A 15,769-nucleotide genomic window follows, 5' to 3' on the forward strand; every position below is an offset into this window, starting at 1 on the left:
AACGGGTAACGGCCAATGGAGGCGGGCGGCGGCTGCGGCGGCGCCAATCGGAAGGGCCGGAGGGGCGGGGCGCCGTTCAAACGTGGCGGCGGCGCGCGAGGCGGGTCCTGAGGGGAGGTGGTGCGTCGGTCCCGATCCCGGTCCCGATCCCGATCCCGGTCCCGGTCTCTGTCCCCTCCACGCACTGAGTGAGTACAGGGCTGAGTGGCTGCAGGAGCGGCCCACCAGCCGGTCTTCTCGGGCTTCGGCGGCGCCTTTCGCGCTTGCTACGAGCGTCCCCGGCGCGCACAATAACGGCGCCGGCCGGGCCCGCCCCGGCTCGCCCCGTGTCGCCGTGCCCCGTTATCCCGGGGCGGCTGCTCTGCCGCGGCTGTCGGCGGGGAGCACGGGCAATGCCAGTAGAGCGGGGTTCCTGCGGCTCTGGCGGCGAGAGCGGCTCGGCTGTCCCAGTCCGCCGTGGGCTCCGGACTAACCGAACCACCGCGCTGTCCTGTGCAGTGCCTGTCTCATAACAGATCAGTGTATCCTGGGACGGCAGCTGCTCCCCTCAGGGCGTTTCACCTCAGTTGTATTTGCCGGCATAAATTAATCAGCAGCAGCTGGCAGGCGGTCCAAAGGAGCCTGGATCAGCTGCGAGCTAGTCAGAATTGAGCGGTTGCCCGATTAGTAGCTCTTCCTGGTGCCACATGCAGGAATGAATTAAAGGTGTTAATATCCCAAACACCTTCAGGATTACAACGTTTCCATAAGCCTTATTGCTTTTTGACACGAATAAGGACGCTTGTGAAAGATGGAGATAACTCAGCAGACATAGTAGTGATATAACGATGGTAGAGACCTCCCAGCTTTTTTAACATGATCTGCAATGAAGTATTGATAAAATTAATTCACTCTCAATTCAGATTGCTAAAATACATCTGCATTTCACTTGCTTTTTAGAAGTAAATCATTAGTGGTATCCTACCTCAATAGTAAGTGAAAATGAAGAAGTTAAAATATGTATGCATGTTTCAATTGTTATATGTCATATAGATAGCTAGCATTTTAGCCCTTCCCACTGAAGTCTTCTGCCAGTAAAAATCCTGTTTATTTCAGGACTTATGTATCCACAGTCATAACTGTGAATAAAGCGTGAACCTTCAGCCAGCAAGTCAGGCAGGAGACAAGAGCAGCTGTGTAAACTTGTCTGGCAGTGGAAGGTTGTTTTGATTAAAGAAAGCAAAAATTTGGGATACCAGATCTTAGTCTGAAACACAAACAAAAAAGTTGCACTTACAGAGCACTCTACCTCACAAGCTTGAGTCTTGCACTGGAAATGCAGTATAAGGCTTCTTCATGGACTTGTACAAATTTAAATACCTGTAGAAATCAGTGCTACAGAATCGATAGTAAAAGCCCAAGTAAAAGTCTGCCCAGCTCTGGTTTTCTTGTTTCAGGCAAGTGTAATCAAGTATATTGTATGTAACAGTTTCCATTTCTGTTTTTACACTGCTTTGTACCTTGCTCTGTCTAAGCCTTGCTTTCATTTTAATTCTTTTAGAAATAAGGTTGACCAGGAACTGGAACAAGATGGCATCTGTGCTCCACAATGTCAAAGCAACAATGGCCTGGCAGAAACACCAACTCCTAGCTGACTTTGATGAAAATGAGAGCCCTGTGCCTGACAAATTCAAGAGAAAGGCTGCTCTGAGTTCTCTCAATACCATCTGCATGTCTCTAAGGAAACGAGCACCATTAAAGCGAGTAGAGCTGAATTTTCATAACACCCCAACTAGGGAAAGTCTGGAAGCAGGACAGAGGTGCCAAACTCTTCAGATTATTAAAAGAACAGCAAAAAATGCTTTTGGAACAGTGTCCCAGGTACTTTCCCTTTGCAGTGGAACGTGGATAGAGTTTAGTTTTTGCTCCAACTTCAGTATTAAGATTTCTGAACTCTGTACATGTATTCCAGAGTCCATTCTCACACACTTGCACACCTTAATGGTTACCTCATAGCTATTCACTTGTAAAATCTTTAATATCTTTTCCTAAAGTATAGACAGTCAAATTATGGATCTGGCAGAATATGGAGGAGGGTGAAAACATTATTTTAGCATGAAATAAATGCTTTTCCTCTACTCTATTTCATCATGTATAGCAGAGCAGCCTTCACAAGGAGGAAATTGGCTAGAGGTTGCCATTGCTTGCAAAGAATTGTTTCTGAGAAATGTGTAGCACTTTGGATTTTTTTTTTCTTATTTATTCTCCCATACCCATACTAATTATTATAGTTCTTCATTATAGTCAGTATAAATTCAGATTGACAAAACCTGTTGGAGACCTGAGATTTTTAAATGCATGAGTTATATGTTAGGGAGCCTGGCTTGTTCCAGCATAAGAGCAGCAGGAGTTCTGTTCCGATGCCTGCTCTGAAGTCCTTGACAGGTGCTAAGGATTAGGGAAGCAAATGACTCCTCCAATGAAATGGGTACAGAGGGTTGAGAAAACCTGATATGGGAATGGAAGTTAGGAATTCAGCTTAAATGTTCCTTGTCTTTCTGGTTCTAAACTCTAGGCTAATTGAGTTCTTTTAGCCTAATGTATCTAATGCTTCTTTCAGAAAATACAGAAGTCTTGCCAAAGCCCAGTACACTCAATGGTGACCTTTCCAGCTGAATCCATCAGCAGAAGCTGTGCGACAAGTTCTACCAAGAAAAAAAGTGCTACACCTCAAACCCCTTGCTATGAGACTGTTACTCCAGCAGTCAGTTCCAAAGGCATCCCAAGGTCCAGCAAAAGGGCCTTGCTTGGGCCAACAAGGATGTCAGAACATGGAGAACGGAGGGATTTCTCATCCTGGCTTGGTAAAAATGCTGTCTCTCTCCGGAGATCAAGAAGAGCAGCAGCACTGAAGAGCCCTTATTCATCACCTGCTCCTGCCAGAAAGATGTAAGTCATATTCTTTTGTAAACCTTGTTCCTTTTTTTTTCTTTTTTTTTTAAATTACTGTGATTAGGGTATGTGGTAGGGTAAAAGGCAAGGTATGAAGTTTGCTATCCTATTCCCCTGAAAGGGTGGGCTGTTTGAATAGTTACAAGGTAGTTCTAGGTCCCTGTATAGACAGAGACTGAGAACTGCATAAAGCTGAAACGTAAAAAGTAATTTTGTCCCATGACAGGAACTTTTTAAAAATCCCTCTCCCACTGGGTAAGTTTGCACCATGTTTCTCAGTACAAGTGCCCCTAAGATGCTACAGACATACCTGAATTCTTTGCTGATTCTTTACCCAAGTAAAGAAAAATGCTCTCTATGCATCTTACTCCTACTTAGTTCTAACTTTTCCAGAGTTGCTATTTGTATTGCAAAGATACCAGGAATAGCTCTGCTTATACTGAATTCTTTATAGAGAGATTCCTGCCTCAGAGATTTAACACAAATTAGATCAAGGGTTGTGAGCTTGGGAAATACTTCATAATGCACGCATAGGTTTTTCTTTTGGTCAGTCACAAGAAAGGTCAAAGCTAGAAGCTGAATTTGAATCCTGTGTCTGAACTGGAAGATAGCTGCCTGGGGAATGTGAAGCAGTTGGCCAGTGAAAGTATGAGCATGATTGCCACAGCTTTAAACTCCTCTAGGTAAAGTGTGGAGGTAACAAGAGTGGTACTGCAGGGATAGAGGCTTGAGTAGTGTCACCTAGTCAGTCTGTCCTGTCTGATCTTTAGTAATTATGATTCTGTTTGCAGGGAATGTGACTGCGAGTTGGAACTGGTCTCCTCAGGGATTTGCCAACTGAAGCGTATCTCCCAGGCATTTGATGATGCTATTGTGAAAGAGGAGAGGTAAATACTGTTAACTGTCCCTCAACTTTTGGCACAGGTTACCTCCTACTTGGACATTGGCAATTGCAGGTTAGGTCGTCCCTGTAACTCAGGATAAGGAATAGTTGCAGAACTTTCTCAGGTGTAATGTAGATAATTTCTTTCTTCAAGATACCTGAGCAGTTTAAATCTGCAGTTGGATTTTGATATGGTTTGAAGCTGGCTCCCTGCCAAGTCTCCAAACCTTACCACAAGAAGTCCCCCCCCTCCAAACCTCAGGGAGAAGAGGGAGAAAAACAACCAAGAAAAACCGAAACGAGAGAGAGACAACTAAAGCAATATATATAAATATATTTACACTTATGTTACAATTATATACAATTGAAATATATATACAATTTCACAAGGGAAAGGGAAGGGGGAAGGGAAAAGGAACAAAACCAAAATAGAATATATATATATCCTGATTAGTAGCCCAATATCTAGCAACTAAAAAAAGGTTAGCAAAGAAATATCTCACTACTCTCCTTGGGACAACCGAAAGTCGCTCTGGAACGATCGCCGGCAACCTCCGCCTCCCAAGGTCAACAAGGCCTAACCAGGCCTCGCTCCCCAACCCGACAGACTCAACAGCAGGGAACCTGCACCTCCAAGCTGCCGGAAGGAAAGAGAGCGAAGGCCTCTCCTCCTTTCTTCTTATACCCTGGCTTACATAAAAATCGTAGGGAATACTGGGTAAATCTGGGCCCTTCCTTGGTTACAAACTGGTCACTAAGGAAGGCCCAGACCAAACTACCACAATTTGCAGCTTTGAAAACCTGTCAGATGCTCTCCTTGTCTTCAGGTATCTTGCTGTGGAAATCAGATTTTTCGCAGCAAGAGTCTACCTTTGACCTTGTGTGAGAGCAGTACCTCCCTGCCTCTGTCTAAAAGAGTGCCAATGCAAGCTGGGGGGGAGGTGGGGAAATTCCAGTGCACGGACATAATTATTGATGTCTGCACATTTATAACAAAAAATCCTTTTATTAGGTAGAATTATGTAACAAACAATCCATAGTACCCAGATGCAGAAACCTGTTATAAAACACCTTGGTTAATCCATGAGATGGTAGGCTGCTGTATTTGTGAAGGTTACATCATTCTGAATTAGACATTAAGGGAGTAAAAACTAAAGGTCAGAAGTCTTGTCATAGGGTGATTCCCTAAACCTCTTTTTCTCTTAGAACACTTGATGTCAAGCACCTCAAAGTCTCCAGAGAGGGCTTATCATCAAGTACATTTATCAACAAAGAGGTTAGGACTTAAAATCCTACATAATTCCAAAAATTCAATTTTTCCCAATGGGACCATGTCTAGATAACTATAGGTTAAATCTTGTATCAAGTTAATTTTATCATATCCGTTGAAAGTTCACTAAATCTCATTCCTAATATTCTTCCATCTGTTAGCGATATGACAGTTTCTCTCATTCGTAACTGAAGATAGTAGCAACCAGGTAAAGTAGTTGTTCACTTACCCTGTCTATACCTGCATGCATCTGTGGGGAGAAAATCTGCTGTTTAGAGAGAAAAAGGCTTATAGACTCATGCTGCTTTAAAGCAGTGTTCTGTGGAACCACAGGGTTCTTCCCTGGTATTCACTGTGGCTGTCTCTGCTACAGCTGATCATTGTGCATTTGTAAAATTTCACCTCTAAATTGTGGATTGATGAATCCTTGTGGGTTTCCAATGAACCATAAGCTGGGCTTTTATGCAAACAACAGCTTTTCTCATCCCAGACCAGAAAACTACTGGTACTAATGTTTTTGTCACTCTAGCTCAGTTCTCACCGATTACTAATGAAGGTCAGAAAGCATGACAGAACAAACTATTATCCTGAGCTGTCTGAATTTACAGCCTTTCTTTTCCATCCCTCCATCAGTAGCAGTTAAGACCGTGCTATCACAATAACAGCAGTTGCTAATTATCGGTGGCACTTTTAAACACAGCAATCCTACCCAAAGGGATGGGAACAGGAGGTATTTGTTGTCAGTTTTTAAACATCACTTCTAGTGTCAATTCATTGGACCATTACCAGGTAAATGCCTCTAATTAACTTCACTGAGATCTGTATTGTGACATTAGTTTCTTCATCCATTATGTTGTAAGTCTTCCTTTTGTTAAAGCTACATCCTTAAATAGGATGTCCTACTTTAGCAACAAAGATAGGTGTAAGACACTGTTTGCTGTAACTTTTCAAGAAAATATGAAAGCAGTTTCAAATGCTCGACTTTGAACAGGGCTGTGTTCTGCTGCCAGTAAGTAATTTGGTCCAGTTCTCTTGCATGGGTAGATGCATCCAATGTGCTCTCTCACTGACTGGTTTGTAGGCTGCCTACTGTATCAACCGTGAAATGAACTCTTTTGGAGGTGCCCTTAGTCTTGCATGAGATTTTCTGTTCTGGTATCCAATTGCCTTGAGTTTGTGCTAGAGCTCCCTTTTCAGCTTTTCCAGGAGGAAACAAACCTTGATCTCAAATGATAGGTGCCAGTTCCATGTATTTTTCCAATGTTTTTCATTTTAATGAATTAGGTTATATCACAAGAAATGTTCCTGTTGCTAGTTAAAGTATTGCAGTACTTAATTTGTGTATTGCCATTTACGCTCACTGAAGGGAACAAAATATTTTCTTGCTGCTGTTTAGAGCTGTTACACAGTGGCAAGCGTACAGATACCAGACCTCTTCCTTGCTCCCATCTGCTTTCCAGCAATTTGGGTGACCACCAGTTGATTAACCCTACTGACTTGATGCTGCTAATGGCAGTCTTGTTGTTGTTCTTCTGCAGGCAACAAGCAACATCAAACTATTACTATCTAATGGCAGAAAACTTACATTCTGCGTGTCGATCCCTGAAACCTTCTCAAGCTATCAGAAGGCAAGCAAAGAAACTCCATCAAGCACTTGGTACCTAGACAGAGACTGTAACTATTATTAGTTTATAAGCATATATAAATGAGAGGTCTGTGTAGCACCAAAAGGGTGCACTCTATACACTAAACAAATCACTACATTTTATAATCTTCCTTGACAAAGCAGCTCGGGACTTCCCTTGCTTTCTCTTTTCAACTGTAGTTGGTACCTGTGGTACCAACCACAGGGTATTATCTCCTGCTGAGATGAGGGAACCATCTTGAATGTGACTTTCATGAGGCAGTAAGTACTTTGATGTTGAACCGACCAGTAGGAATGGCCAAAGCAAGGGCTACAGACTTATGAAGGGTAATCCTAGGTAAGAGGAGTGTTTAGACTGGTATCCAATTGCCATGAGTTTTAGCACAAGTATTTTACATACAAAAGAGTTTGGTCTATTATTTTGAAAGCCTAACATTTTTTTTATATATAAACAAACTAAGCATTAAGCATCATGTTTAGCTGGAAGTTAATAAAACAATAGTGGCTTCTTTAAGTTTTGACCACAACCGCCATTCCAAGGCAATAGGTTTCTGTGGAGTCACTCACACCACAAGAGAAAAGCCACATTAGGACTCTTAATTCATGGCCTTAAGGATTGCTATTAGATTAGTCTAACTAATCCTATCTTAGGTAGTTTGGTCCCAGACAAATCAGAGTAATTTTGTAATTTCCTACTGCTGCTTTAAATACCATCTTGGCAGTTGAGTTAAACATTGCTTCTGTACTACAACATCTGTCTTTTAGTTATATGCAGAAATTGTTACTACAATTAATGTAACCTCTTATAGCTACTGTTATTAGCCAGTATCTCAGTGCAGGTATTTTATTTGATGATGCATACATAGCATTTGATATATTTTTTTTTTTTAAGTAACTAGAAGCAAAAAAGTAACATTCCTTTGAAAAGCCTTTTTTGGTTGGTCATTCAGTGTAACAAAGTTTAGTCTTTCAAACCAAAGCAAAGATTTCTCAAGCTTCTGGAATTCAACAGCAGGGCTGTTTTAGGTGGTAGCAGCTTTGTGCAGGCTTCTCCAGTTACATTCACTCTAAGATGAACCTTCAAACAAAAGACTGATTTGGAAAATTTTGCTCTACTTGATAATGTTTAAGATGTGCATGTAATTCAGTTCCAGTTTCACTAAAATTTTAATGGTATCAAATATAAATATGGCAAGTATTCAATCCTGATTTCCTGATGTAGTATTTGTGTATGTTTTGTGTGCTGTTTTTAGGGTTTTTTAACCACCTTTCTATAAGGAACATATGTTCTTTGGATGTTCTGAAACTACTTCTTCTATAAAGCATTCACAAAGATGGTGACTCATTACCAACATACCTCCTTCTATGACTTCTGAAAAGGAGGGAGGGTTGGAGTTTTGTGAAAAGTCAACCTCCAAGTATTATTTCAAACACATGTATCAGGAAGCCTCTATACTGTTTCCAACAGCTACTAGGACATGTACAATGATGATCTAATACTTCCCAATTCACTGGTAAGAAAAATCAGTGACACTGTTTGCTTAAAGGCAAGGAAGGTTTTATTTAAGTGAGTAATCTGTTATAAGATTTTAAAAACCAGCTCACATCAAAATCTATAGCAGTTGTAGAAATCTTACTCCTTATTTCATATTAAGAAATTCATTATTGTACATTTTCTGATCTTTACAAGGCAGCCATAAGAAATATAAACATTTGTCACCAGATAGAACCTTCTCACTGACAAACAATATTTAAAGTATGCACTTAATAAAACTACAGACTGAAAGAACACCTACAATTTCAAGTTTCCTTGAATGAATTCAGTTGTAAATGGACTGCCCCTTTTCTGCCCCACAAATAGAAAAATAACTTAAGCAGAAGGCTTGGGGTTCTGTGAGAGGACTGCCATTCTGGGCTGTACACCAGTCATCCAGGAATAACCTTACCTTTCAAACTTGCTATCTGTAAATCATGTTTCAATGTTGCAATCTCTAGTATACCATCCCCTAGCATGTCACAGTAAACCTTTCTCTCTTTCTTTCCCCTCATAAATTCTGTACATCCTTACAATGAACTGTCGGATTGGTTTCATATTCCCCAAATCCCCCAAATTCAATCCAGTTTCAAAGGTAGCTTAATGAGATAAATACAAGTAGAGGGTAAACTGTAACAATCCCTGTAAGTTGGGCTTGAACTAAAATGAAACAAAGAGGAATTGCCAACATCTGACTTCAATTCCAGAATCCATGGCACAGGACTCTAGCTGCTCCAGGCCATTTCTTATGTCTGAAAAATAAAACTTTTCATCCAGAAAATGTGTTATTACTTCCATTTTTTATGAGTAGGTCTGAATTTAGGATCATCTGTAGGAACCTATATTTAACTTGAGTGACTAAACATCATGGAAGTCTTAATTACCTTGACAAACCCACAATTTCTGCTGAAGCTGTGAACAAGGACCACAAGGAATCATTGCTCTTAGAGAAGCTGAGGCCAGAGACTGGAAAGTTTTGTGTCTATAGGAATTCTATCCTGTACCAGCTCCAGATGAGGATGGAAAGTACCACTTTCTCCCCCTGCAAGCCTGACATGAACAAATCAATGCAGAGATCTGATGTTCAGATTCCACATGTCAATCTCTAATCAGAAAAACGATGAAATGAGCGTGCACAATCTCTTCTTCTCTCCATTTTTAAGCCAATGAGCTTATCAAAAAGGTGCCCATGCTCCAGTTATCTAGTACTATTATGATGTGCTCACCTTTTTATGGCTTAGATGACAAGAGGGGAAAAAACCCTAGGGGAAATCCTGTTTGTTCAGTAACAAATGTTGCACGTAAAAATTTAAAAACCTAAAAATACCTAGGTTTCAGGTATTATTAAAAAACACTCATAAACAAAGTTTTTACAAATTAAAAACACAAAACAATATAGAAAACAGGAAAAAATTCTTTTTTTCCCTTTCCAAATTTATTCCATGAAGTACGTGATGATACTATGGAGCTAAATATTGGGGATTTGCTTAAATACACACATTAGTAGTGTCCTGGATAAAGAAAGACTGCAATGTATAAACAGAACAACTGTTTGCCAACAAATTGGCAAACAAAGGCAATTTTGCAGAATGGTGGGTCTTCTGGATAAAGTGTCATTGTCCTGTGTAGACTAAGGTACGTGATCTTTTTTCTCTAGTTTACTGATAGTTCCACTTCTGCATAGCCAGTGAAAGTTTTAGCTGTTTAGAAGTGACTTCCCTAGGTATTAGAGGAACAGGTGAAGTAATCTGTAAAAATTAAGACTAGTTTAAATGTAAACAAATCAAAATGACAGCTCTCATGAACCCCAGTGAACAAGAGTTATCAACAGTGTCCTTTTTACAGCTAACAAAATTTTATGCTGAATAGATATAAACCATGCCACAAAACTAAACAAGAATACTCTGATCAAGCAAGAATCTATTCCAAGAGCACTAGTGTATCCAAACAAACAAACAAGTTATTAAAAATAAGCAGATTTGGACCAACATCACTATTTGGGTCTGTGGAATAGACTGCATTCTATACAATGGTATCTTTTTCCAAACTTACCTAACTAGACAACAAAACTGAATAAACAGCCATTGTTGGTGTTGTTTTGTTGGTTTTTGGTTTTGTTTGTTTTTTTAAAGTATATTGGTTACAAATTTGTTGTGAAAGCAGAACCAAAACTTTAGTGTCTTCCAGTAGCTACACACACATACACACAGACAAAACCAAAACACTACAGTTGTGAAGGTGTGTTTTTACAATATCTCAGATAACTCTACCACTGCTATTAATCACAGCCATTTTTTACAGTAATTTAAAATGGATCCATATCAACAAGACAACGAAGTAAATGCTTTCAGTGGTGGCTTACTTTGCACTGACTTGTACTGCAGCCTTAGCACCCACTGGACTAACAGTTTTGTGTTGTACAATTTCATTTATGCTTCCTCCATTCAGCAGGTTAAAAGAATGTGCTTTTCTGTTACAGACTGGAGGCACTAAAGGTGCTGAAACAACTGATGAGTCTTGTATGTTCCCTGTGCACCCACCTTAGCCTCTGTCCCGTTCCCTTCTGTGTGTGCTTTAACACTTTCATAGCCTACATAGTTTAAGTGCTGACCGCACAGACACTGCAGCAATGAGGACTTGCAATCAGAGAATAGGATGGCTGTAGGCTCAAACTTATCCTCAGCAAAGAGCCTGCTTAGGAGGACTGATCTTCCATGAAAACACAGGTAAAATTGAAATCCAATTGCAAGCTGAATGCCCATGAACCACTGCATGCAGTTTCATGTGGACAAAATGTTTAACTAAAATTCTGACCACAAAGGAATGTTCTAAGAGAAAACGTAGAATAATTATACTATAAAACTAGAGATTCATTAGGCAAACCCAGGACTACCCCAAGTATAGCTGTGGGAAAAAACCCAAAAAATCCCATGAAAAACTAGTTGTTCAACATGCATGAGGTTTCCAGTTATTGCCACAGAACATCTGTTGAACTGCCAGCCTAGTTCTGAGATGCCTAAAATCACAATCACCTTGTTCATGCTCTCAGCTCCAACAGAAGCTGTTTTACCATTTTAGTGGCAACTGGCTGGTGCTTTCAAAACCAGTGCACCTGGCATTTGATGTTTCAGAAGATCAGTTCCTAATTAGCTGGAAGCCTTAACCTCCAAGCTAATGCCTGTATCACTGTTTTGCCAAAGTGCTCAGCTGGAGCATGTGATCAGGAGATAAAGCAACTCTATCAATGAGCAATAAGCAGTGCTGGAATTATGCAAATGCCACTTAAGTTCTCATATATTGTATGGAAACAAAGTTAGGGAAAATATTTTCAGCTTGATTTCAATACCACATGTAGAAACTTTGTTACCACTCTAAATCACATGCACACACATGTATTCGTTTTACTGCTATACACTTGTAATATTCTTAAGGGAAGCCAGCACACTGACTACTATAAAGATGACAAGGTGACCCAACCATTAATGAAAATACACAAAATTAGAATTTACATGACATGGTACTCTGCAAAATGACATTATGTCTCCAAGAGTAAAAGACAGCCTTTTCTAGAGAAACCTAGGAGATTTCTCTAACCTTGTGCTCAGACACTTATTTCCTTCAGTACAGTCACAGTCACAGAATTACACCCAGATCTCTCTTCTGAAAAGAAGTCAACCTTTCTACTACAACAACTTAAAACAAAAAACAGATTTTGGAGTCTCTTGGATGACAGAGGTAGATGGCTAAAGCAACAGTAGCTTTGAACTTAGCAACCGGAACAGTGATTGCTATCAGAAGACTTGTTATGAAACATTCAGTGCTTAGAATGAACTTTGTGATCAGTCAATGTTGCTTTTAGGTCCCCTCAGCAAACTTGAAATTTGCCTAGTGAGTTCCTCACTCACAAGCCTTGTACTCCCATGCCTATTTAAATCTAAGAAGCAGGAGCCTGCTAACAGTGAAGTCACTGGAGGGAAATGGAGTCTGGTGTACCTGTGCAATGTCCTCCTAGAGCAGAGCACACAAAAAGAAATGGACTCTGTGATTAGAACTAATACACACAGTGGGCCAAGACAGAGCACAGAATAATTCCTCCTATTTTGTGGGTTAAGGAACTGTGATACTACTGGTAAAGCATTTGTAAACCTGAAGACTGCTTTCAATGTAGTTTGCGAATTATCTTTCCTTTAGCTTTTGTAGCTGCCTGACTTGGTAACAGCATAAAAACCCAGCCCCCTGTAATGTATTTACCTGCTCCCAGTAAGTGTGAACTTCCAAACTTTTTACATCTTTCCTAAATCTTTTTAATGTGTTCCCTTAAAGGACGCATTACACCAAAAAAAAAATTACTGATGTGCCAGAGATATTTCAGGAAGTTTGAAATAGATAACTGACAATCTTGCCAAGTTATGTCTGAAAATATCTGATCTCCCTTTATAAGATATTTTGTTGCCTTTTAAGTCAAAAGCTGCATTTCTATGCCCTTCCAAAAGCACACTGAAACTTTAGGGTTAACAGGGAGTAGAGACTTAGGTTTACTTCTGCAGTGTCTTGACAGTTTTCCATTGCATTTCTTACTTGTTTTACCGTCAACTATCAAAATCATTAACCAACTTGTTGAGAGACTGTTTCTGGTATACAAAAACCTGAAAGGGGAGTGGGGAGGCACAACACCCTCTCCACCCCAATTCCCTGAAATTAAAAACTAACAAACCAACCTGAAAAAGAAATGTCCTATTGACTTCGAGCTTTCTCGGTGTCAATAGTCTTGTAACTTTTTAAAAAAGGGGGCTTTATGTGCACTTGTAACTTCATTGCAGGTTTTAAAACATGCATCAGTTCAGTCATGAAAGTTCTCTTGATGAATTTCTCTCAGTGGAAGTATCTGCATGAAGAATCTTCAAACTGCTACTATGTTAAACTAACTACAACACTTCAGAAATATTACTACTTATACTACTTAAGGAAAATGTCACATATTTTACTTCTAGTAAGTCCAGTGGGAGATCAGATAGAAATTTAAATCTGTAGAAAAATGTCTATTTGGCACCTGTAATTTGGCGTGTCCATTCTCTGAAGCTCAAATGCTGTAATTCTGAATGCTACAGATTGTCTTAACACAGCAGTTGCTATAAAGCATGAGAAGGTAAACAATTCACCGATATACCTCATTACTTTTCTTTTCCTCCAGTGTAAAGATTCCCCTGGAGTTTGCAGATCCCTTAGTAAAAGGGCTGCTTTTAGCTTACCCTCTTAAGATCTGACTCTTGGACTGAGATGGGCAAAGCCATCTCCTTACCGAAGTAGTCCACACATTTCTGCACAGTCACCAAATTCCACAAAATAGTGTGATCTTCGTACAGTTGCACATTATTTGTTTATAGCAACACTAACTGCTTCAAACTGTGGCAGACACATTTATTTTTAACATGAAGTTTTTATAATTTGGTTCATAAGTGAAGTTCTTATTTATTTGTCCAGCACCTCACACAAACATGAGTGCTGATGTTGGAGTCTGTTTACCATCACTGCAAGCTGAAAGGAAATCTTGGGCTTAAAGCACCCAAAAAGCATATTGTTATACAAACTCTGACCACCTGTTATTGTAGTTCTCATCTCTGCTTCCCTTGCAAGTGTGCCACTTTACTGAAAAGTGGAAACAGACAGGACTATTTAAAGTGTAAACCTTCTCTGTAACCTATGCAACCTACCATTTTATACTGGTTTGGATGCAGCTAGTTAGCTCATACCACAACCCCTCTTCTGAGTAAAATCAGCCTGCTTTAGCTCTTTCTCTTATTGCACGTATTGTAAAAAATAATCAAAGATATTTCCTTTTGCTTTGATGTTGTAACCACTTGCAATAGTTTTAGGTTGTTTTAAAATCTCCCAATAAACATGACAAGAGGAGCAAACTGCAAGTTCCCCACTTGGTATAAGAAGGCAGATTTCAGAACAGGGAAGACTCCGAGGTACAGGTTCCCGTCTACATCTCTTAGTTTGGAGCTGCCTAAATATTATCTTTGAGGCATGCCTACAAGTTTAATGGGGTGCACCCAAGATCTACATTCCCAATCTTCCTAGGGAACAGATTCAAATTTGTGAACACCTCGAACCCAAGCAATGGAGGGCAAATGCCTGTCGTGATCTTTGTCTGATTCAGGCTGGCTCTGGGCACGCTCCGGTTTGGGGTTCAAGGAAGGTGGGTCAGGCTGCTGCACAGACATAGTCCTGCGGAGGTGGTTCCTCTTGCGCAGAAACTCAGGTTGGGAGTGGAGGCCAAAGCTACCTTTTCTCAAGATCATCCGAGAGTTGTTCTTTTTGGGTCGTGAATGGAGACTGAACTCCAGCGAGGCCAAGTGGGCTGCATAACCTTCACTGAGGAACTGAAATAGGAAGAAAAGAAAGAGAGTGACAAATTACTGCTGCCTTAATCTATGAGCTCTATGAGGAATTAAGTTTTGATCTTTGGCACCCCAGTTAGACACCTACAGAGTGCTAATACTCCTCTCAGTTTTTTTTCAGTGACCTGTTCCATTTTGTCATTCAGCAATACGCAACGCATGCACTTGTAGATACAACCTGTGACTGCTCAATTCTCTTTACCATTCACCTTGCCAGAAAATGCCTCATTTGTACCCAAAACTGTCCTTCTTTGAAACACTGTCGCTGCTCTGAGGGGTGTGTGTTTGCACATGCATTCATGCATTTCCTTGTCTTCCACAGGACTTCCTGATTGAGTAGCAAGAGTTACTTACTTGACACTGTGCCTGGTATTTCTTTGTGGGTCGTCCAACTATGTAGATCTGGGATGGTGACAGAGCCAAGACACTGTACACAGAAATATCCTTCATGGAACCATATGCGGCACAGATTTTGATGTGGCACTGAAACAAATATTACTTCCAAAGTGAACGCTCTCTTGAACACCCTGCAACTACGAGGCTGGCACTTGATTTGCAATGAAGCAGCACATGAGTTCATTGTTACAATCTCATTCTGTAAACTGCAGATACCTAAATCTGCCTGCTTGCATGCCAGCAAGAACTACAGCTATGCACACAGGAAAAACCAAGCAGTTCATTTATTTATTTATCATGATAGGAAGTCCCTTTGATGTTTTATCAGCCTTCCTTGCTCTTTAAAAAGTGAAAAAAGAAATGAGGAATGGCAAAAAGACTTTGTGATGACCAGTGAGATTCACTGTTCAGGAAGAAGGGAGATCTCTTACTTTACTGAATGACATTCACTGGAAAGAGGTTCTAAGGCTATTAATAGGTTTCTAGTACCTCTTGCATGAGATTCCGGAGAAAAATGGTCTTTTGTCGCAGTGGGTCGTGAACCAGTCCATCTGAGAAGAAGATCATCCCTTGTGGGAAGTTGTGTTGAGACAACCATGAAACCACACGCTGTTTTTGCATATCTGGACGGCCAGTGATATAGATAATCAGATATCCCAGGTCCTGCCAATGCCTGTCAGAAATAGCAGGCAAATTATGTAGGTGT

The 15,769-nt window shown here is 40.4% G+C and overlaps 2 protein-coding genes across 5 annotated transcripts in view; one reads left to right on the forward strand and one right to left on the reverse strand.

The window, feature by feature from the left end:
• Nucleotides 1-7: 7 nt before the first annotated feature.
• Nucleotides 8-8,518, forward strand: PIMREG (PICALM interacting mitotic regulator). 3 transcript variants are annotated; one of them, XM_039386973.1, is made up of 6 exons: nt 457-1,436; nt 1,541-1,860; nt 2,600-2,928; nt 3,723-3,818; nt 5,246-5,292; nt 6,623-6,703. In XM_039386973.1, the coding sequence occupies exons 1-5, from the start codon at nt 1,316-1,318 to the stop codon at nt 5,274-5,276; spliced, it is 897 nt and encodes a 298-aa protein (XP_039242907.1). In that variant the 5' UTR covers nt 457-1,315; the 3' UTR covers nt 5,277-5,292; nt 6,623-6,703. The 3 variants fall into 3 exon arrangements, with proteins under 3 accessions (XP_027607410.1, XP_039242907.1, XP_039242904.1); XM_027751609.2 differs by lacking the exons at nt 457-1,436; nt 5,246-5,292 and adding an exon at nt 8-188 and having other exon boundaries at nt 6,623-8,518; XM_039386970.1 differs by lacking the exon at nt 5,246-5,292 and having other exon boundaries at nt 463-1,436; nt 6,623-8,518.
• PITPNM3 (PITPNM family member 3) overlaps nt 8,271-15,769 on the reverse strand; it is a 63,200-nt gene continuing 55,701 nt past the window's right edge. For both annotated transcript variants that reach the window (XM_027751592.2, XM_027751588.2), the window contains exons 18-20: nt 15,553-15,736; nt 15,022-15,150; nt 8,271-14,649 (exon numbers count right to left, since the gene is read on the reverse strand). In XM_027751592.2, coding sequence (XP_027607393.1) covers nt 14,344-14,649; nt 15,022-15,150; nt 15,553-15,736 — 619 coding nt within the window. In that variant the 3' untranslated portion in view covers nt 8,271-14,343. The remainder of the gene's footprint in view (nt 14,650-15,021; nt 15,151-15,552; nt 15,737-15,769) is intronic.

The sequence above is a fragment of the Pipra filicauda genome, unplaced genomic scaffold (assembly GCF_003945595.2).
Source record: "Pipra filicauda isolate LSUMZ 115617 unplaced genomic scaffold, ASM394559v2 scaffold120_size2142806_pilon, whole genome shotgun sequence".
NCBI lineage: Eukaryota > Metazoa > Chordata > Aves > Passeriformes > Pipridae > Pipra > Pipra filicauda.